Raw genomic sequence first — 22,305 nt, forward strand, 5'->3', positions numbered from 1 at the left:
GGGAGCCAGATGAGAAAGAAAACCACAGAGAGAGGGTGGCCACTTTACCACCAGCACACTCTGTGGCTGGGCGAAGGCTCTTCCTCTCCTGGGCCAGCCCCTGGGCCTACAGAGATGCAGGGGTTCACCCGCCCACTCAGGCTTCATGGCCCTTGCAGCTTTGATAATGTGTTCTTTTTTGTATAAACTGAAATATAAATTAGATATATAGGTATTTATAGACCTTTGCAAACCAAGAGGAAAAAATTGCACCTCTGACTAAGGGAAGCTTCAGAAAAGGGGAAGGAAGGAAAACTTCAGACAAGCTGGTTCAATGAGTGGAGGATGAATGTGAAAATCTATCTTACCCAAACTAAAATCTCATGATACATACTTCCTATCGGTCCTGGGCAAGGAACAGTAGAAAATCCATCACGCACACACAAATCGTGTCAGAGTCCCTTGTCTGGTGCAAGTTACCAAGGGGCAAAAAGTCAGTCAGTCACAGGGACTTCCCACCTCAGAGGTTGTGTGACTTACAGAAAAAGGACAGTGCTGGCTTTGCCCCTGCGGCTCCAAATCATACAGACTTATCCTGGAAGCCCAGCTTGGGGCCTACACTGAGGCTCAGCCCAAGACCCAGGCCAGGCAGGCACTGAACCAACAAAAGGGAGATTTTCCCCAGAGTACATTTCCTTTGTAAGCCAAGACCCCTCAGAGACTTAAGACCTCATACACATGGCCCACAGGTAAGATAAGGGACCTTCAAGCAATTCTGAAAAGAGAACAGTCCTATCATATCACCCACAGCAGAAACAGAGCCTCAAGATGGAAGTAGGTGAAAGCGGATGTGTGTCCAGGGATCTGAGGGCCAGGTGCAGGCTCCACGAGACCTCAAACCGACACCTACCACAGAGAGTTTCCTTGCCTCTTCCCCAGCAACGTGGGCTCCCCCAACACACTCCTTCCCACTGCGAAGCTGACCGCTTCCCCAGGCTCTGGTCACAGAGGTTTCCTCTCAGTCCCAACCACCTACCCTTGCTAGGCCTATAGCAGCTGACCCCCCCTCTGACCCAGCCCCTCCCTCGCTAGCACTGAAATTGGTTTGGTGGAGGCCAACTCAGGAGTGTGATCCTGGGGCTTCTACTGCAATTACATCAAACCCAGAGATGCAGGACAACTTGTCACCCCAGCAGCCCGGAGCCCTGGAGCTGGGCTGAAGTGATTCCAGATTGATGTGGGGGAAAAAACACTCTGGATAAGTGCCACCTCCCCGTTTCTCCCCCTCAGGTGGGAAAGGCAGGCAGCCTGGCAGGGAACAAGTGGGTGACCCATCAATGCTGGCAGGAAAAGCCACTTTCTAGACCTGAGGAAATATTCAGGGGCCGTATTTCCTGCAGACACGGCAATGGGGATTGGTTTTGCTTCCTTTTAATGTAAACAGAATACACAAACACGTTAAAAACCCCAACGTGACACAAGAGAATACATAGAGATTTATATATAGGTATTTACAGACCCTCGCAAGCCAAGAGGAAAAATGGCACCTCTGGTTAAGGGAAGCTTCTCTTCCTACCCCCTAACCCTGCCCAAAATCAAAGCACTGAGGCAGCTGTAGGAGCCTCTGCAATTGCTTCTGGATGAAACTTAGCAGGAGGCTGGAATGACATCAGAAACCCTTCAAAGCAAAACCAAACATTCCGACTTTCTGGCCCTGACCCTCCTCCTTGGCAGGCTGACATGCCAAGGATTTGTGTGTCTCTGGAACAGATAGCACGACCCCTGCAATTCAGATGCCAGTAGCTTCCCAGCCCACCCCAGCTTTTCCCAGCCTTGGCCTGAACGAGAAATGAGCTGCAACCAACCATGTCCAAGAGGGTGGGGAGGAGTAAAGGAAGAGCGGACCCCAAGTAGAGAGCAGACTGCGCTCGGTGCAGGACGCTGGGAATCAACGAGGGGCCAAATCTAGCCTCCCCCAGCAGCCCAGCTCGGCCTAGGGAGGGCACAGTGTGGCTGTGCTGCCACCTGGAGGGAGGTGGGAGCACTGCAGCCACGGACCGGGACAGCCCCTGGGGCACCTCCAGGTCAGCCCTTCTTTCCTTGTCAGTCCCCTGCCCAGGAGCCTCACTGCAGCAGCTCCTCCCAAGAAATGGGCTTGGAGAAGACCTCCCTTTCTAACCAGAGGTCATAGTTCATCTGGAAGTCCTCAGGGAGGTCCACCCGCTGGCCCAGGACACTCTGCAGGCAGTTGTCCACAGGCAGGAAGTCCGGGTTGCTGTGGGCCCGGTCGTACCGCCGGGCGTTGAAGCGTTCGATATTGGCACGGAGGGCACATTCCTCTGCCTGGAAGTCCCAAGGCCGGGCATCAAGATCTGGGACAAAGCGGGAAGACATGTTTAGGAGCTGAGCCCTCATGGCAGCTCCCCGCTGGGTTCACTGAAGCTCGGGGCCAGGCTGACCCTGGCTCGAAACGCTGTCAGCCCCAAGCAGGAGACCTCCAATCCCCATCCTCAGGAAGACTGATGGGACTTTTTACTTCGATACAAAGGAAAATCAGGGGAAAAGAGAGAGGCCAGATCTACAGAGAAAGAGGCCACACTGCCGTTTTGGGGGAGACCCAGCCAGGGAGCGCCACAGGAATGACACGCTTCTCTGAAGTCACCTTCTCCCTGGCTCTCTGGGATGGATGGCAGGAAGCTGCAGAGCCCTTCATTTGCTCATTCTCTCAGTGCCCTGACCAGGGACTGGGGGCCACTCCCGCTCCACACAAATCCACAGGGCACTGCGGTGCTGACGTGGTCACCTGGCCGTGGGGCCGTGAGCAAGGAACCGGAACAGCGTGGCAGCATGCTCGGGAAAGCCCAGGAAGAGCCCACCCTGCCTGGAGGCCGACGCAGCCGCCCAGACGGGAAGGACACGTGCGGGTACCGAACAGTTACGGGTATGAGGGGGGCGCCCTGCCGGGAGCAAGAAACATGGGGGACAACACGGCAAATGGGCCAAGATCCCTGCATGTGATGGACGCTGAGCTGAAGAGAAGCTGGGTCAGATTACGCAGGAGGGGAAGGGACGCTGGGCCAGCCTCACATGCCTTGCTTAAGAGTTCGGCTCAAATTGTAAGGGAACTCAGAAGCTAATGAAGAATTTTACTCAGGGAGTTAGCACCCCAGAATCTGCTTTTCAGAAAGATCACTGGGGGGACACCTGGGCGGCTCCATCGGTTAAGTGCCTTCGGCCCAGGTCATGATCCCAGGGTCCTGGGATCGAGCCCCACATCGGACTCCTCGCTCAGCAGGGAGCCTGCTTCTCCCTCTCCCACTGCTCTGCCTGCCGCTCCCCCGGCTTGTGCTCTCTGACAAACAAATAAAATCTTAAAAAAGAAATTGAAAAATAAATAAAAAATTTTAAAAAAAGATCACTGGGGCTCAGTTTGAGGCACTGACAGAGGGGAAGAAAAGGGGGGCAAGGAAGCCATCAGGGTCTGTGAGAATTCCAGTGGTGAGACCCAAGGCAGTGGTAGTAGGAAGAGAAAAGATGGGCAGTTGTCTTGTGACAGTTTCTGAAAAAGGAACACCTTCCAGGGGACAGAGGAATGGGGGTGATCACATGCGCCAATCCCAGGCAGTTTCTCAAAGTCGTTCTTGGAGCTCTTATCCGGATGCTAGAGAAGCAGGAACTGGACTCTGTGGGTTCCTCGGAGGGAAAGGCACCCCCCCAGCTTTGCGCCAGAGCCTTACCATTGCCGTACGCCCAGTCGTCGTTCAGCCGGTGCCGCACCTTCTGGTAGATGGCAGACATGGTCTTCATGTTGCTCTTCCGCCACTGCCGTCCCAGGTACTTGGTCTGCACCTTGAGCAGCTTCAGCACGTACAGCTGCATCATGGCCTGCTTCACCTTCAGGGCCCGCTTTAGGATGGGGGCCGACTTGAACACCACCAGCATCTGGAAGGGCCACGAGAGGGCCGGATCGAGGGCAGAGATCAACACCTGCACGACCACCCTGCTGCTCACCCCTTCTGGGGTTACAGGCAGGGGAACCGACCATCTCCGTCTCCCCAGACTGAGGGGTTTCCCGGGACATGGACTCCCACCACTAAAATCATGGGTCATCGTGAAATCTGAGGGAAGCCGTGAACTCACTCACCGGGAATGTTCCTATGCGCGTGTATGGAAAATTTCCGAGGATCCACGGATGTCCCCACCCCAAATGCATCCTCAGACTCAGGGTTAAGGGAGACTCCCAGAATCCCGGTTGTGTTACCGGTGGATGTTAAAAGGACATAGAAAAATCCCTTCTCTAAGTGTCCACTGGCTTCAGGGCACGACTGAGCCTCTTCTAGCTTCCAGTTCAACTCAGCGAGGAACCAGGCACAAGCCGTTAAATGCAAGGACGTGGCAAGAGTGAGTCCGGTGAGAAGGGGGTAGGGGCAGCAGCAAGCCTGCCCCCGGGACACCCTGGGAGGGGACAGCACGGGGTGTGGCCCTCTGCCTTGACTTCCAAGTCATGTGCCCGCTGACTGCACTAGCTCACCATGGTCCTCGAATGCTTCCATTTTGTCAGCTTGTTCAAGATCCGAAGCAGATTGATACAGGAAAAGAGGTTCCTCCAGCAAAACTGGTTATTGTCACCTGCCTCCTGCAGGGAGAACCCGAGAACAGTTATAACGCTCACAGCTGCAGGGTGCTCAGCAGTGTCCATGGCCCGCACGCCTCTCTCGGAACTGTCGGGCCTTCCGCTCCTCAGCCCAGGAGGACTTCCATCCCAGAGCTTGGCAGGGGAAAGGGAGCTCCCTAGAATTTTTCTGCAGGAAACGTGGAGCATGATTCTGGGGACTGTGCCCTTAGCCCCCAAAGCTGGGGCATCCGCACCCAGCTCCCTCAGAGCTGTGCCCCACGGAGATCCAGTGTGAGAGAGCGAAGCCACCCGACCAGGTGAGCCGTGGGTCAGCAGCCCCTGAAGACCACGCTCCTGATGAACTACTCCCTGTATATCCACATCTTTCCCCTCAGCGAGCTCCCTCCTCTGGCCCTTCTATGCCATTTTGGCCCTTTAAAAGCCAGTCCGCAACAGTGACCTCCCATGTGAACACCTCTATCCCTGTGTCAGGGGAGGCAGGCCCTCCACCACCACCCCTCACGCCAAAGGAGCAGCCAGGGAAGCATAGAGCCACTCACCAGACTCTCGGCGGTCAGCTCCGGCAGCTCGTGCACCACGCAGTGGGGGTAATCCAGGACAGAAATGCTGCAGAGAGCAAGAGAAGCTGGGCGCCCACCCTGAGCAAAGGCTGTGGGCTGGTGAAGCAGCTGCGACAGGGCTGGCTCCTGGCCTTCCTCCCTCACTTGGGAGTGGAAGCAGGACTCCGCCTTGTGTGCACCCCCCTCATCCCGCCAGCTACAGGAGATGAAATCCCTGCTACCACAGAACTTGTAGGGTCCTACTATGGCCAGAGACCAGCCCACCATCTTGTAAGGTCCAGAGACCCTGCCTTCCCCACAGCAACGAGCCTGGGGCCAGGGGGAAGATTTCTCAAGGCAATTAATGTATGCCAAGCCCCTAGTGGAGAGAGTGTCTGGCCGAGAGCTCACCCTGCGGTGCACCATCAAACACAGTGGGCCCAGGCGAGCGGGGCAGGGGTAAGAGCAGATAGGGCTTTACAGTGCACATGGCGGAGGCCCTCAGAGAGCAGGAGGCCTGGCCAGTCTCCTCAAAAAACCACCGAACAGTGAGGACAGTACTGGAGCCCTGGATGAGAACCCTCCCACCCAGGCACAGACTAAGTCACCTGTCACTAGAGTGGCTAGACTCAGACTCGACACACTGGCATTCTCCACAGCAGGGACCGTGTCTCGTTCATCTTTGTGTCCTGAGGCCTGGCAGAGTGCTGGCTTGTAGCGGCTGAACGGGCTCAGGAGGAGAGGCCAGCCAGGAGCCCTGCCATCTGGCCATACCCACCCCTTCCTGCTCCCTCATCCTTATCACCTGTTCTTGGCGGTGATGTAGGACATGATGTTTTGATTGAAGAACTTTAGGATCAAAGGGATGCAGTTGGCAAACACCAGGTGCTGGGCCATGTATTCAAACTGGAACCAACAGAAAGGAATAAGCATGCCCTTTAGGACCTCACCCTCTTTCCTCCAATGATAAAAGGCCTTGGTCAGAGGACTGTGTCTTAAAACATTCATGCAGAGCTCAAGGGGGTTTGAAGGTCAAGGCCTCAGTTCTTCGGGGCTGGAGGAGCAGCAATGTCTGAGGCCCTGGCCCAGTGAATGGGAAGGCCCTGCAGGTACCTGGTAGACGTGGTTCAACTTAAAATGCTTGAGCAGCAACAGCAGGACAGCAGAGATGGCCTTAACAATGACCTCCTTGTGGCGGTTCACATCCACCCCCAGCTTCATGCTCTGCAACACCGTGGTGCTGGAAACACAGTTGCCCGGGTGAGCCACCAGCATGTACAGCACAGCCGTTCCTGGTGCTCACAGGAGAGATGGGATTCCTGAGCCTTCCCTGGGCAGAGGGCCCCGCTTCACCGCCCACCCCCACGGACATCTCAGAGATCAGGCCCGGGGCTCCTTCTGTCCACCTCGCAGGCAATCCAGCTCAGCACAATGTATTTCTTGTGAGGCCCCTAACACATTCTTAGCCTGCTTCCCTGATTTCTCAGAAAATGAACTTCTCCTTTTCAAGTTCTTCCTAAGCTTTTGCTACCGTATGAACTTGGGTCCCTCAAAGTGTATTCTGTGGAATTACCAATACATTGAGACGTTTCATACTATGGAGAAAAAAGGGCTTTGGAAGTCAGATAAATAGAAGCAGCACTGAGTTAAACCGGTTTCTTAATTCAGGGTTTCTCACTGTAAATCTCTGTAAGAGGAAATTTAGTATTTGACTCGGGAACCCTTCTTCCAAGGATCATTGAAGGCCTAGTGTTCTGGGACACTCCCTTTGGTATTAGCCGACCCCTGCCTCCTCCCTCACCTGGCTATCACTGCCAGACTCAAGGGGCCCAGCCCCTAGGGAACTGGGCTCAGACCTGGGTGGTACTGGCAGGCAGGCTGGAGGTCAGATCAAGGCCCAGGTCCTTCTCAAAGCAGAAAACGATCTCGGTTTGTACTCTCATAGCAAAGCAAGGTCAGTGCCACAGGGAAAAACAACCCCTAAGGATTTCACTAGCGCCTTGAGATACCCACAAATATCCTGCATGCCAAATCACCAGTGAAGAGAAAAGAACCCACACCCAGCTCAGGTTCAGCTGTTGGCTGGTGAAGTGTCCAGAAGCTAAACCTACACCTCCTGGATGTCCTGATCACACAGCTTTCGAGGGAGGGTTTCGGGAAATGTCTAACACCGCCTGATTCATTTTACAGAGGAGGAAACGACTTTTCCCCAGTTCACTCAGTGGCAGACTTTTCCCAAGTTCACTCAGCGGCAGAATCCATACCAGAATCCAGGCCCACCACATTAAGCCACTTCCCCAACCGGTAAAACTAAACATTTAATCTGATACAGTTTCTTTCTTCTGAGCCAGGAATACCCTAAACTTAACCTGCAGAGAAACTGAGCCAAAGAGAGAGACAACCTAGCAAGACTGGGACCGAGAGGAAAACACCTCCCTTTCCCCTCTACTCTGCGGCCCCTGACCTGCTCCGTTCACGGGAACACTACTCACGGCATCTCCTCAGGCAGGACATCTGCTAGGATGTTGATTGAGTCCGTCTTGGCCTTTGAGGTGGGGGCTGCAGCCAGCAGGATCTTCAGCAGCGCGATCTGGGGAGAAGCAGAGCTGAGCCCTGAGAGGCAGTCCTTCCGGAAGAGCTCAGGTGGGTGGCAGGAGGGGCTGAAGGACACTGGCAGGGCATGCTCTCAAGGCCAGTGTAGTGGGGACGGTCCCAGACCCAGAGTACTCCTGAGGAGGAGGCAACACCCCAAAAGCAGGAGCACTCACCATATACTGAGGCAGGCTGGGAAGCAAGCCTTGGTAGAGGGTTTCTGCAGGTACTTGCTCGACTTCCTCTTCTCCCTTTCAACACAATAGGTACAGATACAAAACCCCTGTCCCAACTGGTCTCCTGAGCCAGCTTGCTAGGTGGCTAGAGGAGCATCTGTAAGTACCTATGTAAATAACGACGGCAAACCTTGAATAATACAACGTGTGAGGCACTTTACCTGCAGTAACTCAGTTAATCCACACTACAACTCTGTGAAGAAGATACTATTACTATTCCCATTCTACAGGCGAGAAAACTAAAGCACAGCGAGAGCCAGTAACTGGCCTAAGTGGCCACCTACTGAGTGATGGAGCCGGGAGTCAGGGGCAGGTGACAGGCTCAGAGTCTGCGCCCTGGACCCCCACACAGACCCAAGCCACCCCTGCAGTGGGAGCGAGACTGGGAGCTTTGAGGGCAGGGCCTGGGGCAGCTTTGCAGTCTGGGCCAGCGCAGTGCCTGGGAATGGCCTGGGGGTCTGGGGTTTTGTATTTGTACCTATTGTGTTGAGAAGGCCTCGGACTCACCCCCGAGAGAGGAGAGCGAAGGTACTCCTCCTCCATCTGTGCCTGGACCTCTGCAATCGACGTGTACTTGTGCTGGAGAGAGAGCAGAGAAACACCTCTCATTCTCTGGCCAAAGCCCCACACCCTGGCAAAGACCCCACTCGATTTTCTTCAGACACAATCTCCTCAAAGAGGACTAAGTCACCACAAAGATCCCTAACTTAAGTCCTAAAATATTTTTCTAAGTGGGCACATATTTCTTTTTTTTTTTTCCTTTTTTAATTTTTTCTAAAGATTTTATTCATTCACTTGACACAGAGTGAGCATGAGCCAGGGGGAGGGGGGGAGGGGGCAGAGGGAGAGGGAGAAGCAGACTCCCCACTGAGCAGGGAACCCAATGCAGGACCCGATCCCAGGACCCTGGAATCATGACCTAAGCCCAAGGCAGACACTTAACCAACTGAGCCACCCCGGTGCCCCCGTTGGCATATATTTCTTAAACCCAGTCTAAAAAGCACACGATAGATTAGAAAAAAAAAAAACCACACACACACACACACAAAGGAAAGGGGCTTTTCAGACAACCATAGAGACAGGAGAGAACTATTAGAGGGAGGGTCCAGGATTCAGAAACGCCTAGCAGCACAGGGCCCACCTAACTCACTTCTACTACAAATCTCAAAAATAGATTTCAAAAACATAACAAAATTTCCACTCCTGACATGTTGTCAGGGGAGACACCTCTTCCCCACTCTTGATGTTTCCTCCCACATGGAGGGATATGCACGTGTAAAACACCCCGCTCGCCCCTGCCCCTTTCCACACACTCACTCCTCCCTTTGCCGACTAGTGAGTATCGGGAGAGGAACAGGACTTTCTGAGCCCAACCACCTTCTCTTTTCACTTTAGAAAAAAGAAAAGCCTATGTTCTCTTCTGCTCCTCAACCAGGCTTAGCAGGGTTCCAGCACTGCCTGACCCTGGGTAGATGAGTCCACCTAATTCTGGAAGTAAAGCATTAGGGTGCACATCACTGCTGTGTTCTTATGCCTCACTGTCCAGTCGCTCTACCAGCAATAAAGCTGGTGTTTCAACTGAGTGTTACTGGAGTGGTTGGGGGTGGGAGGGATGGGGTGGCTGGGTGATAGACATTGGGGAGGGTATGTGCTACGGTGAGCGCTGTGAATTGTGCAAGACTGTTGAATCACAGACCTGTACTTCTGAAACAAATAACGCAACATATTTTAAGAAAAAAGAAAAAGAAGATAACAGGAGAGGAAGAAAAGGGGAGTATGTCAGAGGGGGAGACGAACCATGAGAGATGATGGACTCTGAAAAACAAACTTGAGGGTTCTAGAGGGGAGGGGGGAGGGGGATGGGTTATCCTGGTGATAGGTATTGAGGAGGGCACGTTCTGCATGGAGCAGTGGGTGTTATGAACAAACAATGAATCATGGAACACTGCACCAAAAACTAATGATGTAATATATGGTGATTAACATAACAATAAAAAACTTAAAAAAAAATAAAGCTGGTGTTTCGATTTCCATCTGCCTACTCCTCTATCTCAACTGCCTTAGAACTTGGACTTGGAAAAGGGAGGGCTATTTATCAGGCCCTTTAAAACTCCACCTATTAAAATAAAAATAAAGTAAATAAAATAAAAAATAAATAAATAAAAAAATAAAACTCCACCTATCAAGTACTATCTTTAATAAACTCTCAGTTAAGTCCCCAACAAAAACTCAGCTAAAATAAATAGAACTTACAAAGAGCTGTATTAAAGGGTATAGCCACGGTCCACCTATGCCTCCACCCCAGGTTCCTTCAGGCAGACAACAGTCTTAAAAAGGTTTCTCCCAACGGACTGCTCTCACTTTACTCACTTGGGACCAAAGTAGGTCAAAAGCTCATCCAAAGCCACCTACCTGTTTCAGAGTCTTGATGCTTTCATGGATTGGCCTGGGCAGCCCCACCACTGTGTTCGTGTCACTGGAGAATAAAGAAAACCCTGTGTTAAGCCTAGACAGCAATTCGCCTCAATCCCTAAACACCAAAGGCCAGGAGAATGAACTCCCGTTACCTTTCTTCTAAAGGATGTCAGATCACACTCACCTGCCTAGGGTGTAACCTATAAACTTGCTGCGGCTGGATTCCAGGAACATCTCAATGTCTTTCTCTCTGTCAAAGAGAAAGAACGAGGTTTTTATTAAATGTTATTTCAAGGTGTCATGGTCAATAAAACATAGAATGCCCAGAAATTGTGAAGCCAGAAGAAAAGGTCTCCCACCATTGTTTTTCTTCTTAGGTAAACAAGAAAAACAGAAAAAAATGAACAAATGAACTAAAATCTTCAGACTATTTTAACATCCTCTATAATGTTGTTGGATCAATAACCTGAAACTATACTACGTGTAACTAGTTTACCAGTAAAATTAAGGTGCTACCTCAAACTGAAAAGCATACTTTATTCAGCTAACAAGTCCGTTTGTCAAAAGAATTTCTCAAATATTTAAAGTTATTACAACAATTAGACCTATCAACTACAGAGATTTTCATATGAGTCCTGGGTCCATCTTAAACAACTGGCACACCCTGCATGAGGACTAGTTTTGTACTGCCATCACAAATAACTGAAAACTGGGGTTTCAGATCAAGAAACTGACTTCTGTATCCTTTCACGTGTCCACCTATTTCTTAAGTTGGTGCTTTTTTTTTTTTTTAAGATTTTATTTATCCATTTAAGAGCGAGAGCAAGGAAGAGAGCACGAGCAGGGGGAGAGGCAAAGGGAGAGGGAGAAGCAGGCTCCCCGCGGAGCAGGGAGCCCGATGCAGGACTCAATCCCAGGACCCTGAGATCGTGACCTGAGCCGAAGGCAGACGCTTAAGTGGCTGAGCCACCCAGGCGCCCCTAACTGGTGCCTTTTCAAACAGATACCATTTCTATATATCCAGGTACCTTCCCACCCATTGATTCATGCACACATATCTCAAACACCTTAATTACGATTCTAAAAACTCTTCCTTAATCTTTAATTTTTCTGTGAAAAACCACATGCAACTCCAGCAAGAGTGGAGATGGGTTCAGTTAAATGTCCTGGTTTTCATTTTTCCTATTCCCCCTTCATGATAGTACAGCTAACCAAGAGCTAACTCATCTTACTGACTCAAGAGCCATACAGGGGTCTCTCTGAGCAAGTCCAGCACCCTGAGACCTCTGGGCCAACAGAGGGTACTTTAAGAGAGTTCCATCCCAGAGCCAAAGTCAGCCTGGCCCCACAGAGGACCTCCTGTGGTGACTCAGGCCAGGTGCCAGGCCTGGGGGTGGGAGGCCTCTGGTTTCGGGAGCCAGAAGTGCGCCAGAAGTCTGAGCCTCACCTGACCTTGGGAGCCCACGGAAGCCCTTTGGGGCAGGCGAGCCTGTCAGTCTGAGGGTGCTGTAATGGGGGAGGCATCACTTCATCCCGCTCAAGGGGGAATGTCTCCCCCTCCAGACTGTTGTCATCGTCATTCTCCTCTTCCTCTTCTCGAGAGTCATCAGCTTTGTAGGGATCCCGCTCGTTGAAGGCATCCAAGTTGTCCTGTTTTATCAGCGCCTGAAAACAGGGGGAAGGGAAATCAGACAAGTGCCGACCGAGCAACCACAAAGGGCAAGGAGGCTAGAGAGGCTGTAACAGAAAGGTGGGAGGCAGAGCCAAGAGCAGGGGAAAAATCTGAGAGGAAGTCAAGGCTGGGCCCAAAAGACAAAGCCTTTCTTGCCCCAGTGCCTCAAAAGTGCCATGTTGTGAGTCTGGACCCTGGGCTAGAGACACAGTGTCCCTGGCCCAGAGACCTTCATTGGGACTAGCTGGTCGGAGATGGTTTCCAACAACAGCGCTCACCCAGGGATCATGCTGCCATGTGCTGTGCACCTCGGGACCCTCGGGACTCCCAGGGGACATCCGTCACCCTTACCTTGTGCTCCCGACGGCCCCGCTTCTGCTGCTGCTCAATCAGGTCCGAGGCAGACGCTGGCGGAGAGGCAGCCCTCATGTTGCGGATCACCTTGATGCTGTCCTCGGGCAGCGGCGGGAGGCCCAGGATGGTGCGCTTCTCAGCCTTCATGCTCTGTAGCTCCTCAAAGCCACCCAGTGTGCACTGCATCGTGGACAAGGGACGGGGCCGGGCTCAACACCTCCGCGAGTGGGTCCCCGAGCCCCGTGTGACACCACAACCCGCACCAGTCTCTGAACAAGGGACTGATCACACAAGGATCCAGTGACGCCAACGCGGAAGCAAACAGACCAAGGGAAGGAGACGTGCAGGCTGACTGAGCTGGTGGACACGCTTAGCTCTGTATGTATGATACACTCTTCAGATCAAGAAGGCGGACTGAAGAGCCTACCCCTTCAGGTTCCTAGACAAGTCTGTGAGACTCACATGCTTCAAAGGCTGTACATGCCAGTCTTTCAAATTGGGGATACACTTTTAGATACTCAAAAAAAAAAAAAAAAAAGCTTCCTCTCAACATGCCCCTAGAAGCCAAAACCCCAGTGGTATTCAGCTTTTATCTCTGGCTTCAGTGAGGCTCTGTGAGGAACCAAGAGGATGTCTGACCAAAATAAAATGCACACACCACTCTAGAGAGGCGCTAAACTCACTGAGCCTGGCTCCACAGAGTTGGCCTGCTCTGCAAGGAGGAAGCGAGCCCCGAGGGGACGAGGAGTCCCACCTGCAGCTCCTCTCTCTGCTGAGGTCACTCCTCCAAGTGGGAAGGGCGCTGGGCTTCGCTACTGACAATGGCCCCCAAGCCAAGGGTGCTAGCCATTCCTCCCCCAGCCAGAAACAGTCTCTACACCACCCCCGGAGGGAGACGGCACTAGCACAAGCCTCGCTCTTGCTCTCTTGCTTCCTTCAAGTGACCTCTGACTGAGGGGACCCAATTACACCAGCTCTACTTCTGCCTCCAATCACTTCATATACTCCAGGCTCGGAAGCAGCCTGTCTGGGGAGAAGGCGTTTTATGACTAGAGAAGCAGCTTGCAGGAGTCAGAGAGCCAACAGTCTACTCTGACCCAAGGGCCAAGTCCTCTTTGGCTACAGTGAGGCAAAAGTGTCTTGTTTTGTTTTAAACCAAAGTTTTATAGTTTAGTTATATATTAATTTATATATAGTTTTTCACATAATTCAACATTTAAAAAGATATGCAGTGCAAAGTCTCTCTCCTGCCCTGACCCCTAGCAGCTGAGTTCCCCTTCATAAAGTTTTTTTTTTTTAAAGATTTTATTTATTTATTTGAGAGAGAATGAGAGAGAGCGAGCACATGAGAGGGGGGAGGGTCAGAGGGAGAAGCAGACTCCCCGCTGAGCAGGGAGACCGATGCGGGACTCGATCCCAGGACCCCAGGATCATGACCTGAGCCGAAGGCAGTCGCTCAACCAACTAAGTCACCCAGGTGCCCCCTGAGTTCCCCTTCAAGGAGGTGCTCACCAACACTGTCTTCCAGAGCAGCAAGAGAACTTTCTTCATGGGGAAGTGAGGGGCATGGCCGCTGCAAAATTTGGTCACCATCCCAAACAGCATGATGGCAAATGGTTCATTGTTGTACAGGGGGGAACCTAGGGGTAACACAAAGGGATCAGGACCAGCAGGAACAGGGCCCTCCCCAAGGCCAGCAGCCTCAGCTCCCAGGCAGGGCCTCAAAACCCCAGGATCTGCAGGGCCCTACCCAGCTCAGCCCTGAAGGTCTGTCGCATGGTCCTCCACTCAGCCTTATCACCCTCACACTCCTGGTGAACAGTCTCCACAATCAGGTACATGATGTTAAGCAGGACCCTGGGAACAAAAGCCAGCTCATAATGGTGCAGAATGGGGAAGCAAGGGAGTATCCTGGCTTCTCCACGGTCCAGCTAACAGGAGGAAAGCACGTGCACAAAGGCTAGTCGGTGGCAGAGGGCTATAACGCAGAGAAAATTAAAAGTCCCACAGAGCGCCCCATGGGGTGCCCTTTCTTGTCCGTCCTCTGCTATTAAGGGCATGACCAGATCTTACTCTGCTTTGCATTCCAGCATTGAGCTAAGTGCTTATCAAAGCAGGTGCTTCATCAATGGCTGATGGATTAATATGAACAAGAATGGCCCAAAGCATTTCTGGCCCTAAGCTTCCTGGAGCAAGAAGAGCTCAGAGGTGAGAGTGAGCTGCGGAAGTAGGTGCCAGATCAGATGAAGCAGCGCAGGGTCAAAGCGAGAACAAGCAAGTGCTACTGTGATGGAGCGGAAATCGGGAGCCAGCGGGCAGCGCCCAGGGACCCGACCGCAGTGGGGAACGCCACGAATGGCCGGTCTGAAAACTCCCAAACTCACAGAGACAGATGCTAAGCCTCACAAAAATGGGAAGGTGATCTCACTGTTCAGCAGTTGCTATTACTTCCTGTACAGCCACAGAATATCATGAAGGAGATGGGGGTCAAGCTGCGCACCCGAAGGTGGAGCCAAGGAGCCACGTCGTGCGTTTCACCAAGCACAAAGTATCGTCAGCAGCAGTGTGGGCAGGAGGCCGCACGTCACTGTGGCTCTATCAAGTGGCTTCACCCTAGATCTCCTGTGGGTGGGGTCTCAGCCCAGAGCCCCACTGAGGGAGAGCCCCCCGCGGGGCCGACTCAGGGCAGACGGAGATCGGCGTGTGCAGAAGGCGCACACACACAGCGAGGGCCCCCGAAGACGCCCTCCCGCTCCCGGCTCTGATCTCATTCTCAGGGAGCCCAGGCTTGCTGCCTGCCTCACCTCAGGTCTGTGCTGTCGGCCAGGGAGATGGCCGGCTTCCTCACCGCGCTGCTGCACGCCGCACTGTTGCTGCAGGAGAGATGTGGGAGTCAGGCCTTCCCCCAGGAAGGAAGACAAGGAGTTGCCCCGACAAGGGCGCCCAGTAGGGGGACTGAAACGCTATGATAAGTGCTTTGACTGCCCGAGAGGCCACAGTTCAACCTGAGTGGTCAGAATAGAGCCTGGGACCACACCGTCAGCCCCAGTTGGCCCATTCACACTTCTCAAAACCACTGAGTTCTGCCAGCTCTGTCGCCTCGCCCCCTGCCTCCCCTTCCCTACTCCAGCTCCTCAGAACAACTCACTCTATCTCCATGTTCAGAAGCTCCACCAACGCATTGAACGTGCCCACCTCCAGGAGCAGAAAGATGTTGTAGCGCATCCAGGACTGCACCTCTGCCTCCGAGCTGCACTCTCCAAAGGTGCCTGCAAACATAGGGCACAGCTCACGGAGTCCCTCCCGGTATCGGGCTGGACAACGTCACTGAAGGCAGCGTCAGAGGGCCTGGGGGCCTGCTCGGTACCTTGGGCAACATAGAGAATTGCTCGAGCCACCTTGAGTCTTTTCTCCCTGGCAGTGACTTCCAGGCCATCCAGGAGCCTCATGGCATGGGTACGGTGCTGGTTGGTATCCAGCTCGGTCCATTTCTTATCTGTTACTGCAGGGCAAGAGACCAGTCGCACTTGAGCCCAGAAAAATCCTCACAATGGAATGAACACAATGTTAACTCACCAAATTCAAGACTGCCACAAGACCAGAAAACTCAGAAAGAAAAGTTACTCTCTAGGTCACGCTGCTGCTCTACGAATTTCCAGGCTGAAACACTGCTATTTTTGGTGCAATTCTAATCACAGAAAGCATTCCCCCCCAGTACTCACACTCTACAAAGCCACCACCAGAGCACCAGCAAGCCCACCCTAAAGGTCACATGTGGCCTGGAGCAGTCAGGGTTCGGCAGGTTTCTTAGGCCAGGCCAGGACGACTCAAGGCACTCAGATGACCAAGAGAAGCTCTGCAGCTGTCACGGCACAGGGTCAAAGGAACCAAGAAGTGCAGAGAATCATCTCACCGTGGATCCGGAAGTCCTCCTCAAAGCATTTTCGATTCATCAGGAATTCTGGCCCTTCTGTGTAGCTGTAAAGCTCTATCAAGAACAAAGCTTCATCAGCTCCATGTCCATGTGCCATAGCAGGTCTCATACGCAGCAGAGAATATAAGGCATTTGCCTCTAGGCCCCACTCTGTCCCTGAGTCACAGTGACTCCGGGACTATCCAGTTACTAAGGGGATCTTAGTGCTCCAACGTGCATAACGGAGAGAGTGCTGACTCCCCTCGCGGCAGATAATCAGAATGCCGGTTACACATAAATCCAGGCACTTCCAGTCCGGTGCACGTCAGTCCCACCATGCCATGCGAGGTGGACTGCCACCATGGACGTGTGTCTCTTAAGTGGCCATGACCTCCTAGCTAGGACCTGCACTGAGAAGCCTGAGGCCTGAGAAGCAGCTCAGGCTAGCCCCACATGACGTGTGAGTAGCAGTGGCAGCAACAGATGTGCACAGATGCAGGCACGACCTACTGCTCTAGGAGAGACCACTGTCAGGCGGACAGTGTATGGCCAAGGAGCATCACTGTCTGCGACTGGGCCACAGCCAACCGAGCTGGCCACACAGCAGAGGTGCTTCACCAAAGTAAAGGAAAAGCCAAACGTATGAGATACACAAAGCTTGAATCCCGTAATTAACATGTTTATATATATATATGTATGTTTATACGAATGCTATATATGTGTGTATATATATATATCATTACTAGCTAACCAAAGGAAAACATGAACTCCAAAATGACACTGACTCTTAATTTTATTAAAGACCAATACAGAAAACAAACACCTCCCAAGAGTAGGAAGGTCTGTGCTTTACCTGCGAGCTCTGCAGCCCACTTGTCTGTGTCAGCATATTCAAACTCCAGATCTGGCGACTCGGAATAGCCCTGCGGAGAAAAAGAGACAGTAATGCCAAAAGGAAGAGATACATATGCGTCCAGAGACGCTGCTGTGTTGCAAGACACCACTGCCTCCCCTTTCTGAGGTTTTATCACATTTTGTCTCCGGGCCTAGCTCAGGTTTCCCCGTTAAGCCCTTGCAGAGCACCTTCCACGTTTCTCTAAGAGCACAACTTCTCATTATATACCAGCATGGGTGTGTGTTTCGTGTCTGCCTCTCCATGACACTGCAAGTTCCTTGAGGAGGAGAACTTTGTTCACTCTGCTCACCAGTAACTTCACAATGCCCAGCACGCTACCTCGCCTGAACGAATGAATGAAGAGTTTATAGTCAAATAAACGCTTGTTAGATAAATGAACACAGAGCTTCTGTGTATTCTGTGCAGTGAATGACCCGTTGCACATGGTGCTAAGATGCCGGAAGCCTCACTTCTTTCTGGCTAGTAGTAGGCCATCAACAGCTCAGGACAAAATGAGTACTGACATTCTCACTTTCCTGCTTCTCTCAAATTTCAGTGAGAACTGACAGACAGAGAAGGCGGCAGCCTAACAGAATGGTTTCCCTCCCACACACAGGAGAGAAATGTGACAAAGAGAATCTTTTCACTGCTGGGGGGGGAGGGGGGATAGGTGATCACCCAGAACACACCATCTTGAGAGCCTTGTGCTGGGAAGAGAGAAGAGGTGATGAAGTAGGTAAAGTCCTCAGGCTTAATTCCAAGCTACTTGGGAAGACAAAGACCAGCCACAAAATGACATAACAAACCCACAGACACTGAAAAACATGAAGAACTCCACTCTGTCAGAGGCAACAGAGTGTGTACACTTTCACAAGTTACTGAGCTTCAGTTCATTTATGGAATGGGGATGACGAAAATCTATCCTGAAGGTTTTTAAGGACTAATCAGAATTATGTAGCGCAAAGGGGGCTCTCCTCAAGTGATGGCCTCCCTGTCCTCCAGGCATTGCTCAAGCTCCCAGCCGACTGATTCCAGCTAGGCCCAAAGAGCTGGGTGCAGAACCGGCATCTCTAGGAAAATAAATTGAAACAGATCTCTCAGCTTAAACGTGTTCACTGGCTGGCCTTCCACATGTTGTGTCTATATGGAAACTAAAGGGTAGGAGAAATTTAAATCGCATCAAAGGGTATTTATTTGCTCTTTCAAGGCTACCTAGGGAAATTTTAAACTGTTTTTAAACTGTAACTCCTCTCCTGATGAAGGCGGGTTCACCCCCACCACTTTGATAATCCTCCATCACCCCACCAGGCAAAGGCTCCTAAAAAGTCAGTTTCATTGCTTTTTCAAATTCACCTCAAGCTCAGAGTATCTCTATTTTGGACTTGCCAAATTTTGACACGTTTTACCAGAGCTTTGCACTTGCGAACAAAATACAAAAGCTTGAGAAAGGAACTGATTTCACATATCAGTCTTTGCTATGACCTGGTATACTGCGTCTGGACAAGGAGGAATTCCTTCTCATTAATAAGCGCCTCACTGCTGATCAGCCTCTGAGTTATCTCTGGTGAAGGAGACCTCACAGTAAATACTCTGGGAACGTACTGATTAAGAAGCCCTAAAATGCTGCGACGTGTGTGTCTTCATTCATGAAATCTACATTGGGAGGGAGTGGGAGGAATTCTTTAACTCGGGGTGAGGTGACTAGTCAGCTTCAGACTATGGTGTCTCCGGAACCAGAGGAAGAGCCCACTAGCAAGAAAGGGAATGTTGAGCCCTAATGCTTGTTTACAGTGTGTATTTGTGATCGTTAACAGTTCGGCATCGGGCGGACTAGGCACTGTCAAACGACAGCCCGCACCTGTAAATCGCTAAGGTCAGACTGAATAGGGAATGTTACTCCCTCCTACTCTCAAAATCTCCGGGCGCGTAGTACTATTAGTGATAATTAGCTCCGTCCGCCTCCCAGCTCCCTTCCCTGCCCACACACACCGCCCACCGCACGCTGCGGAGCCCACAGGACAAGCCCACAGAGATGATTAGGGGTCGGGGTGCAGCCGCCCGCCCCCTGGAGCGCACGCAGACCACTGACTCCTCACCCCCGAACTGGGGCCGGGGGCGGCTTCCCCAGGGGCTGGGGCCTGGAGGCCGCACCCTCAGCCCCCGCCCCAGGGAAGCAAACGAGGAGCCGCCGGCCCCGGGAGGTTCTGGCAAACAGCGAGCTCGGGATGGGACCCTGGCCTCACGCCCCTGGCACCGGGGCTGCCAGCCTTGCTTCCTGCTCCTTTCGCTGTAAAATGACAACTCTCCCACCGGGCCCTTTCCAACCCTCCGGGAAGCACAGCTGGAACCCGAAAGAGGCCCCGAGCCCGGGTCCCCCGCCGCCACCCGCCCGGTGCTATACTCGCCCCCCGAAGCTCCTGACCTCCGAGTCTTTGCGCTGGTTGCGGTTGAACTCCCGGGCTTTGCCCCCGGGCAGGAGGCCCCCGCCGGCCCGCGGGGCTCCGGGTGGAGGCTGCGCGGTTGCCGGTGGTGGAGGTGGTGGCGGCTGGGGCTGTTTGTTGTTCATGATCAGTGGGCCGGGACCGCCGGCTGCCGGCTCCATCTTGGCTGCTCCACACCCCCGGCTCAATTCACGGCCGGTAGCCGTGATGCAACTCCCGCGTGATTTCCTCCAGGAACGCTCCCTGTTCGCCATATTAGGTGTGGCGGCAAGTGCTGGAAGCCATCTTGGCTGCCCAACACCTCGCGAGATTGCCTCTGCCGGGACTCTTACCTTTCTCTGTCCTTTTGGTTTTCGCCCCTATTCAGTACTTGTTTAGGTGCAGTTTTATCTGTGAGTACTTCCATAGCTCCTTAGGTCAGTTTAGTTGCGCCCACCTCGCTTTAATATAACTTTGCACGTGACACTGTTACAGCTCTGTTCAAAGCTTAGGGGATAGAACAGTGAACAAAATGGGCACGATCCCAGTCTTCACGGAGTTTACACTCACCTGGGGGAGATATGCTAAACAAATGAATAAATCAATAGAACAATCAGTGTTGTGACAAGCATACATTCATCGTTCATTCAACAAACAATAAACGTCTCTGTGCTTCCAGGCAGTGCGATAGAATGGGGAACACATCACGTTCCCGCGCTAATGGTACCTGACATAGTACCGAGTAGGACAGAGACACAATGAACGATGAGCACGCAAATACGACATTAGAGAAAGAAGTGCTGAGAAGAAACAAAAAGTAGCGTAAGGCATTAGGAAGTGGCAGTGGTGATGGGACGCATGGCTATGTTAGGTCGGATGCCAGGGGAGGCAGGCCTGAGAGTACGATTTTAAATGAGTTCTGAAGAACTGAGAACCAAGCAAAGCGCCCTGGAGCAACTTAAGCAGAGGGACCTGAGGTCGGTGTGGCAGGTGAGTGAGCCAGGGGAAGAATAGGAGGAGGTGAGGGCCAGATAATGCAGAGGCACATAAATGCAGAGCATGAAAAGAATTTTGAATTGTATTCTAAGTGAGATGGAAAAACCACCAGAGGGTGGAGCTGTCATGATCTAATGTATACAAGACCAATCTGGCTGCTTTTTGGAGAAAGGATTAGGGAGTTGACAGTGGATGAGGGTAGGCAGGTTCGGAGACTTTATAGATGACAATGACGGTGCTTGCACCAGGATGGAGTTAGGATGTTTCCATATTGTGTGGGTAGATCCTAAAGGATTTAGTGAAAGGCTGGAATCCTATCAACAAGACAGAGTGGAGTAAAGGATGAGTCCTAGATTTTTGGCTTGAGTAACTAGGTGAGTGGTTGTGTTGCTTATTAAAATAGGGAAGTCTGGGAGAAAGAAAAACAGGTTTAGGAAGAAGATCAAGATTTCTGTTTTGGACATGTCAAATTTGAGATGCCCATTAAACTCCTTAGGGGTAACGTTTGATAATTACCTATTACTATGCTGTGAAGTCCTTAAAGGCATTTTCTCCATCTTTGTCTCTCCAGAGCTCCATCTTGGCTACTCCAGCTCAATTCTCAGAAAGTCCCCATGTTGCAACTTTTGCGAAATTTCCACCACCCAACTAGTAGAGGTACTTTAAAAGTCTTTGTTGTAAACTAATAAATAAATCTAAAGCCACTGTGTTGCTACGTACTCCTACTGATCTTCCTGTCTTTTGCCCCCTTCTTCTCATATCCAGTAATATACTTTGTAAATTAGCATTTCGTCCAAGCTGGGCTGGGCCAAGGTGATAGGAAAAACCAAGGAATTTGCAGGAAAAGGACTAATGCACCAAGGACAATGCACCACTAATGCTGGATAAAACCAGCAGGTCCCACAAAACCCAACACATAACTGCTATCTAATTTAGTGACCAGTTTGGCCAAGTACTAAGACGGACCTACCACAAGCTGGGGAGTGGGTGGGAATAGACCTTTAAACATCCTATACTGTTTCAGCTCTATTCAGAATAGGGAAGGTTTAAGGTTTTAGTTCAGTAATTCCACTTCTAGTAATAGATCCTAAGGAAACAAAGATTTAGACAAAGATATATATATATGATGATGTTCCAGCCAGTGGTATTTTTCAGCTGTGTAAAGTTGGGACCAACCTAATTTGAGAAGTAGCCAATAAGAAAATGACTAAAAATGGGGGCATGGATAAAATTGAATATACAGACGCCATGAATATTTGTGTTTAATATTAAGAAGAATTTTTAGTGACAGGAGAATGGTTATGACTTCCTTCTTTCCTCATCTGTAAAATGATGATAATCCCATCTGTCTTATGAGGCTGTGGATCAAATGAGCTCATTCATGTGAAATCATTTTGAAAACTATAAAGCATTTTTTAAAAAAAGAATTTTGGGGCGCCCGGGTGACTCTCCCACCAAAACCTGCCCTCACGCTCCTATTTCATGAACATCACACCTGTAGTCTCCCTCACTTCACTCCCTGCTGTTTGCCTGACTCTCCCAGCAAGCCAGGCTGGGCTTTTATTATTCTTTTTTAAATATTTTATTTATTTATTTGATAGAGAACACAAGTGGGGGGAGGGGCAGAGGCAGAGGGAGAAGCAGGCTCCCCGCTGAGC

The 22,305-nt window shown here is 51.5% G+C and overlaps 1 protein-coding gene across 1 annotated transcript; it reads right to left on the reverse strand.

The window, feature by feature from the left end:
- Positions 1 to 1,394: 1,394 nt before the first annotated feature.
- STRIP1 (striatin interacting protein 1) lies at positions 1,395 to 19,907 on the reverse strand. The gene is made up of 21 exons (XM_025872374.2): positions 19,654 to 19,907; positions 17,190 to 17,259; positions 16,337 to 16,411; positions 15,791 to 15,925; positions 15,572 to 15,692; positions 15,228 to 15,296; positions 14,174 to 14,280; positions 13,936 to 14,063; positions 12,421 to 12,603; positions 11,845 to 12,062; positions 10,582 to 10,647; positions 10,395 to 10,458; positions 8,490 to 8,561; positions 7,923 to 7,997; positions 7,647 to 7,744; positions 6,268 to 6,394; positions 5,960 to 6,060; positions 5,155 to 5,221; positions 4,511 to 4,615; positions 3,717 to 3,921; positions 1,395 to 2,351 (listed from the first exon to the last, which is right to left on the reverse strand). The coding sequence occupies exons 1-21, from the start codon at positions 19,831 to 19,833 to the stop codon at positions 2,104 to 2,106; spliced, it is 2,514 nt and encodes an 837-aa protein (XP_025728159.2). The 5' UTR covers positions 19,834 to 19,907; the 3' UTR covers positions 1,395 to 2,103.
- Positions 19,908 to 22,305: the final 2,398 nt, after the last annotated feature.

This window comes from Callorhinus ursinus, unplaced genomic scaffold (genome assembly GCF_003265705.2).
Source record: "Callorhinus ursinus isolate GAN/ISIS: 27379988/994484 unplaced genomic scaffold, GSC_fseal_2.0 scaffold9, whole genome shotgun sequence".
Taxonomy (NCBI): domain Eukaryota; kingdom Metazoa; phylum Chordata; class Mammalia; order Carnivora; family Otariidae; genus Callorhinus; species Callorhinus ursinus.

What these genes read in the sequence shown, in the direction of transcription:
- STRIP1 (XM_025872374.2), bottom strand. Translation starts at nt 19,833, where the DNA reads ATGGAGCCGGCAGCCGGCGGTCCCGGCCCACTGATCATGAACAACAAA. An exon ending in CTTCTGAACATGGAGATAGA is followed by an intron (nt 15,297 to 15,571) that starts GTGAGTTGTTCT and finishes TCTCTCCTGCAG; the next exon opens with CAACAGTGCGGCGTGCAGCA. An exon ending in TACATCACCGCCAAGAACAG is followed by an intron (nt 5,222 to 5,959) that starts GTGATAAGGATG and finishes TGCTCTCTGCAG; the next exon opens with CATTTCTGTCCTGGATTACC.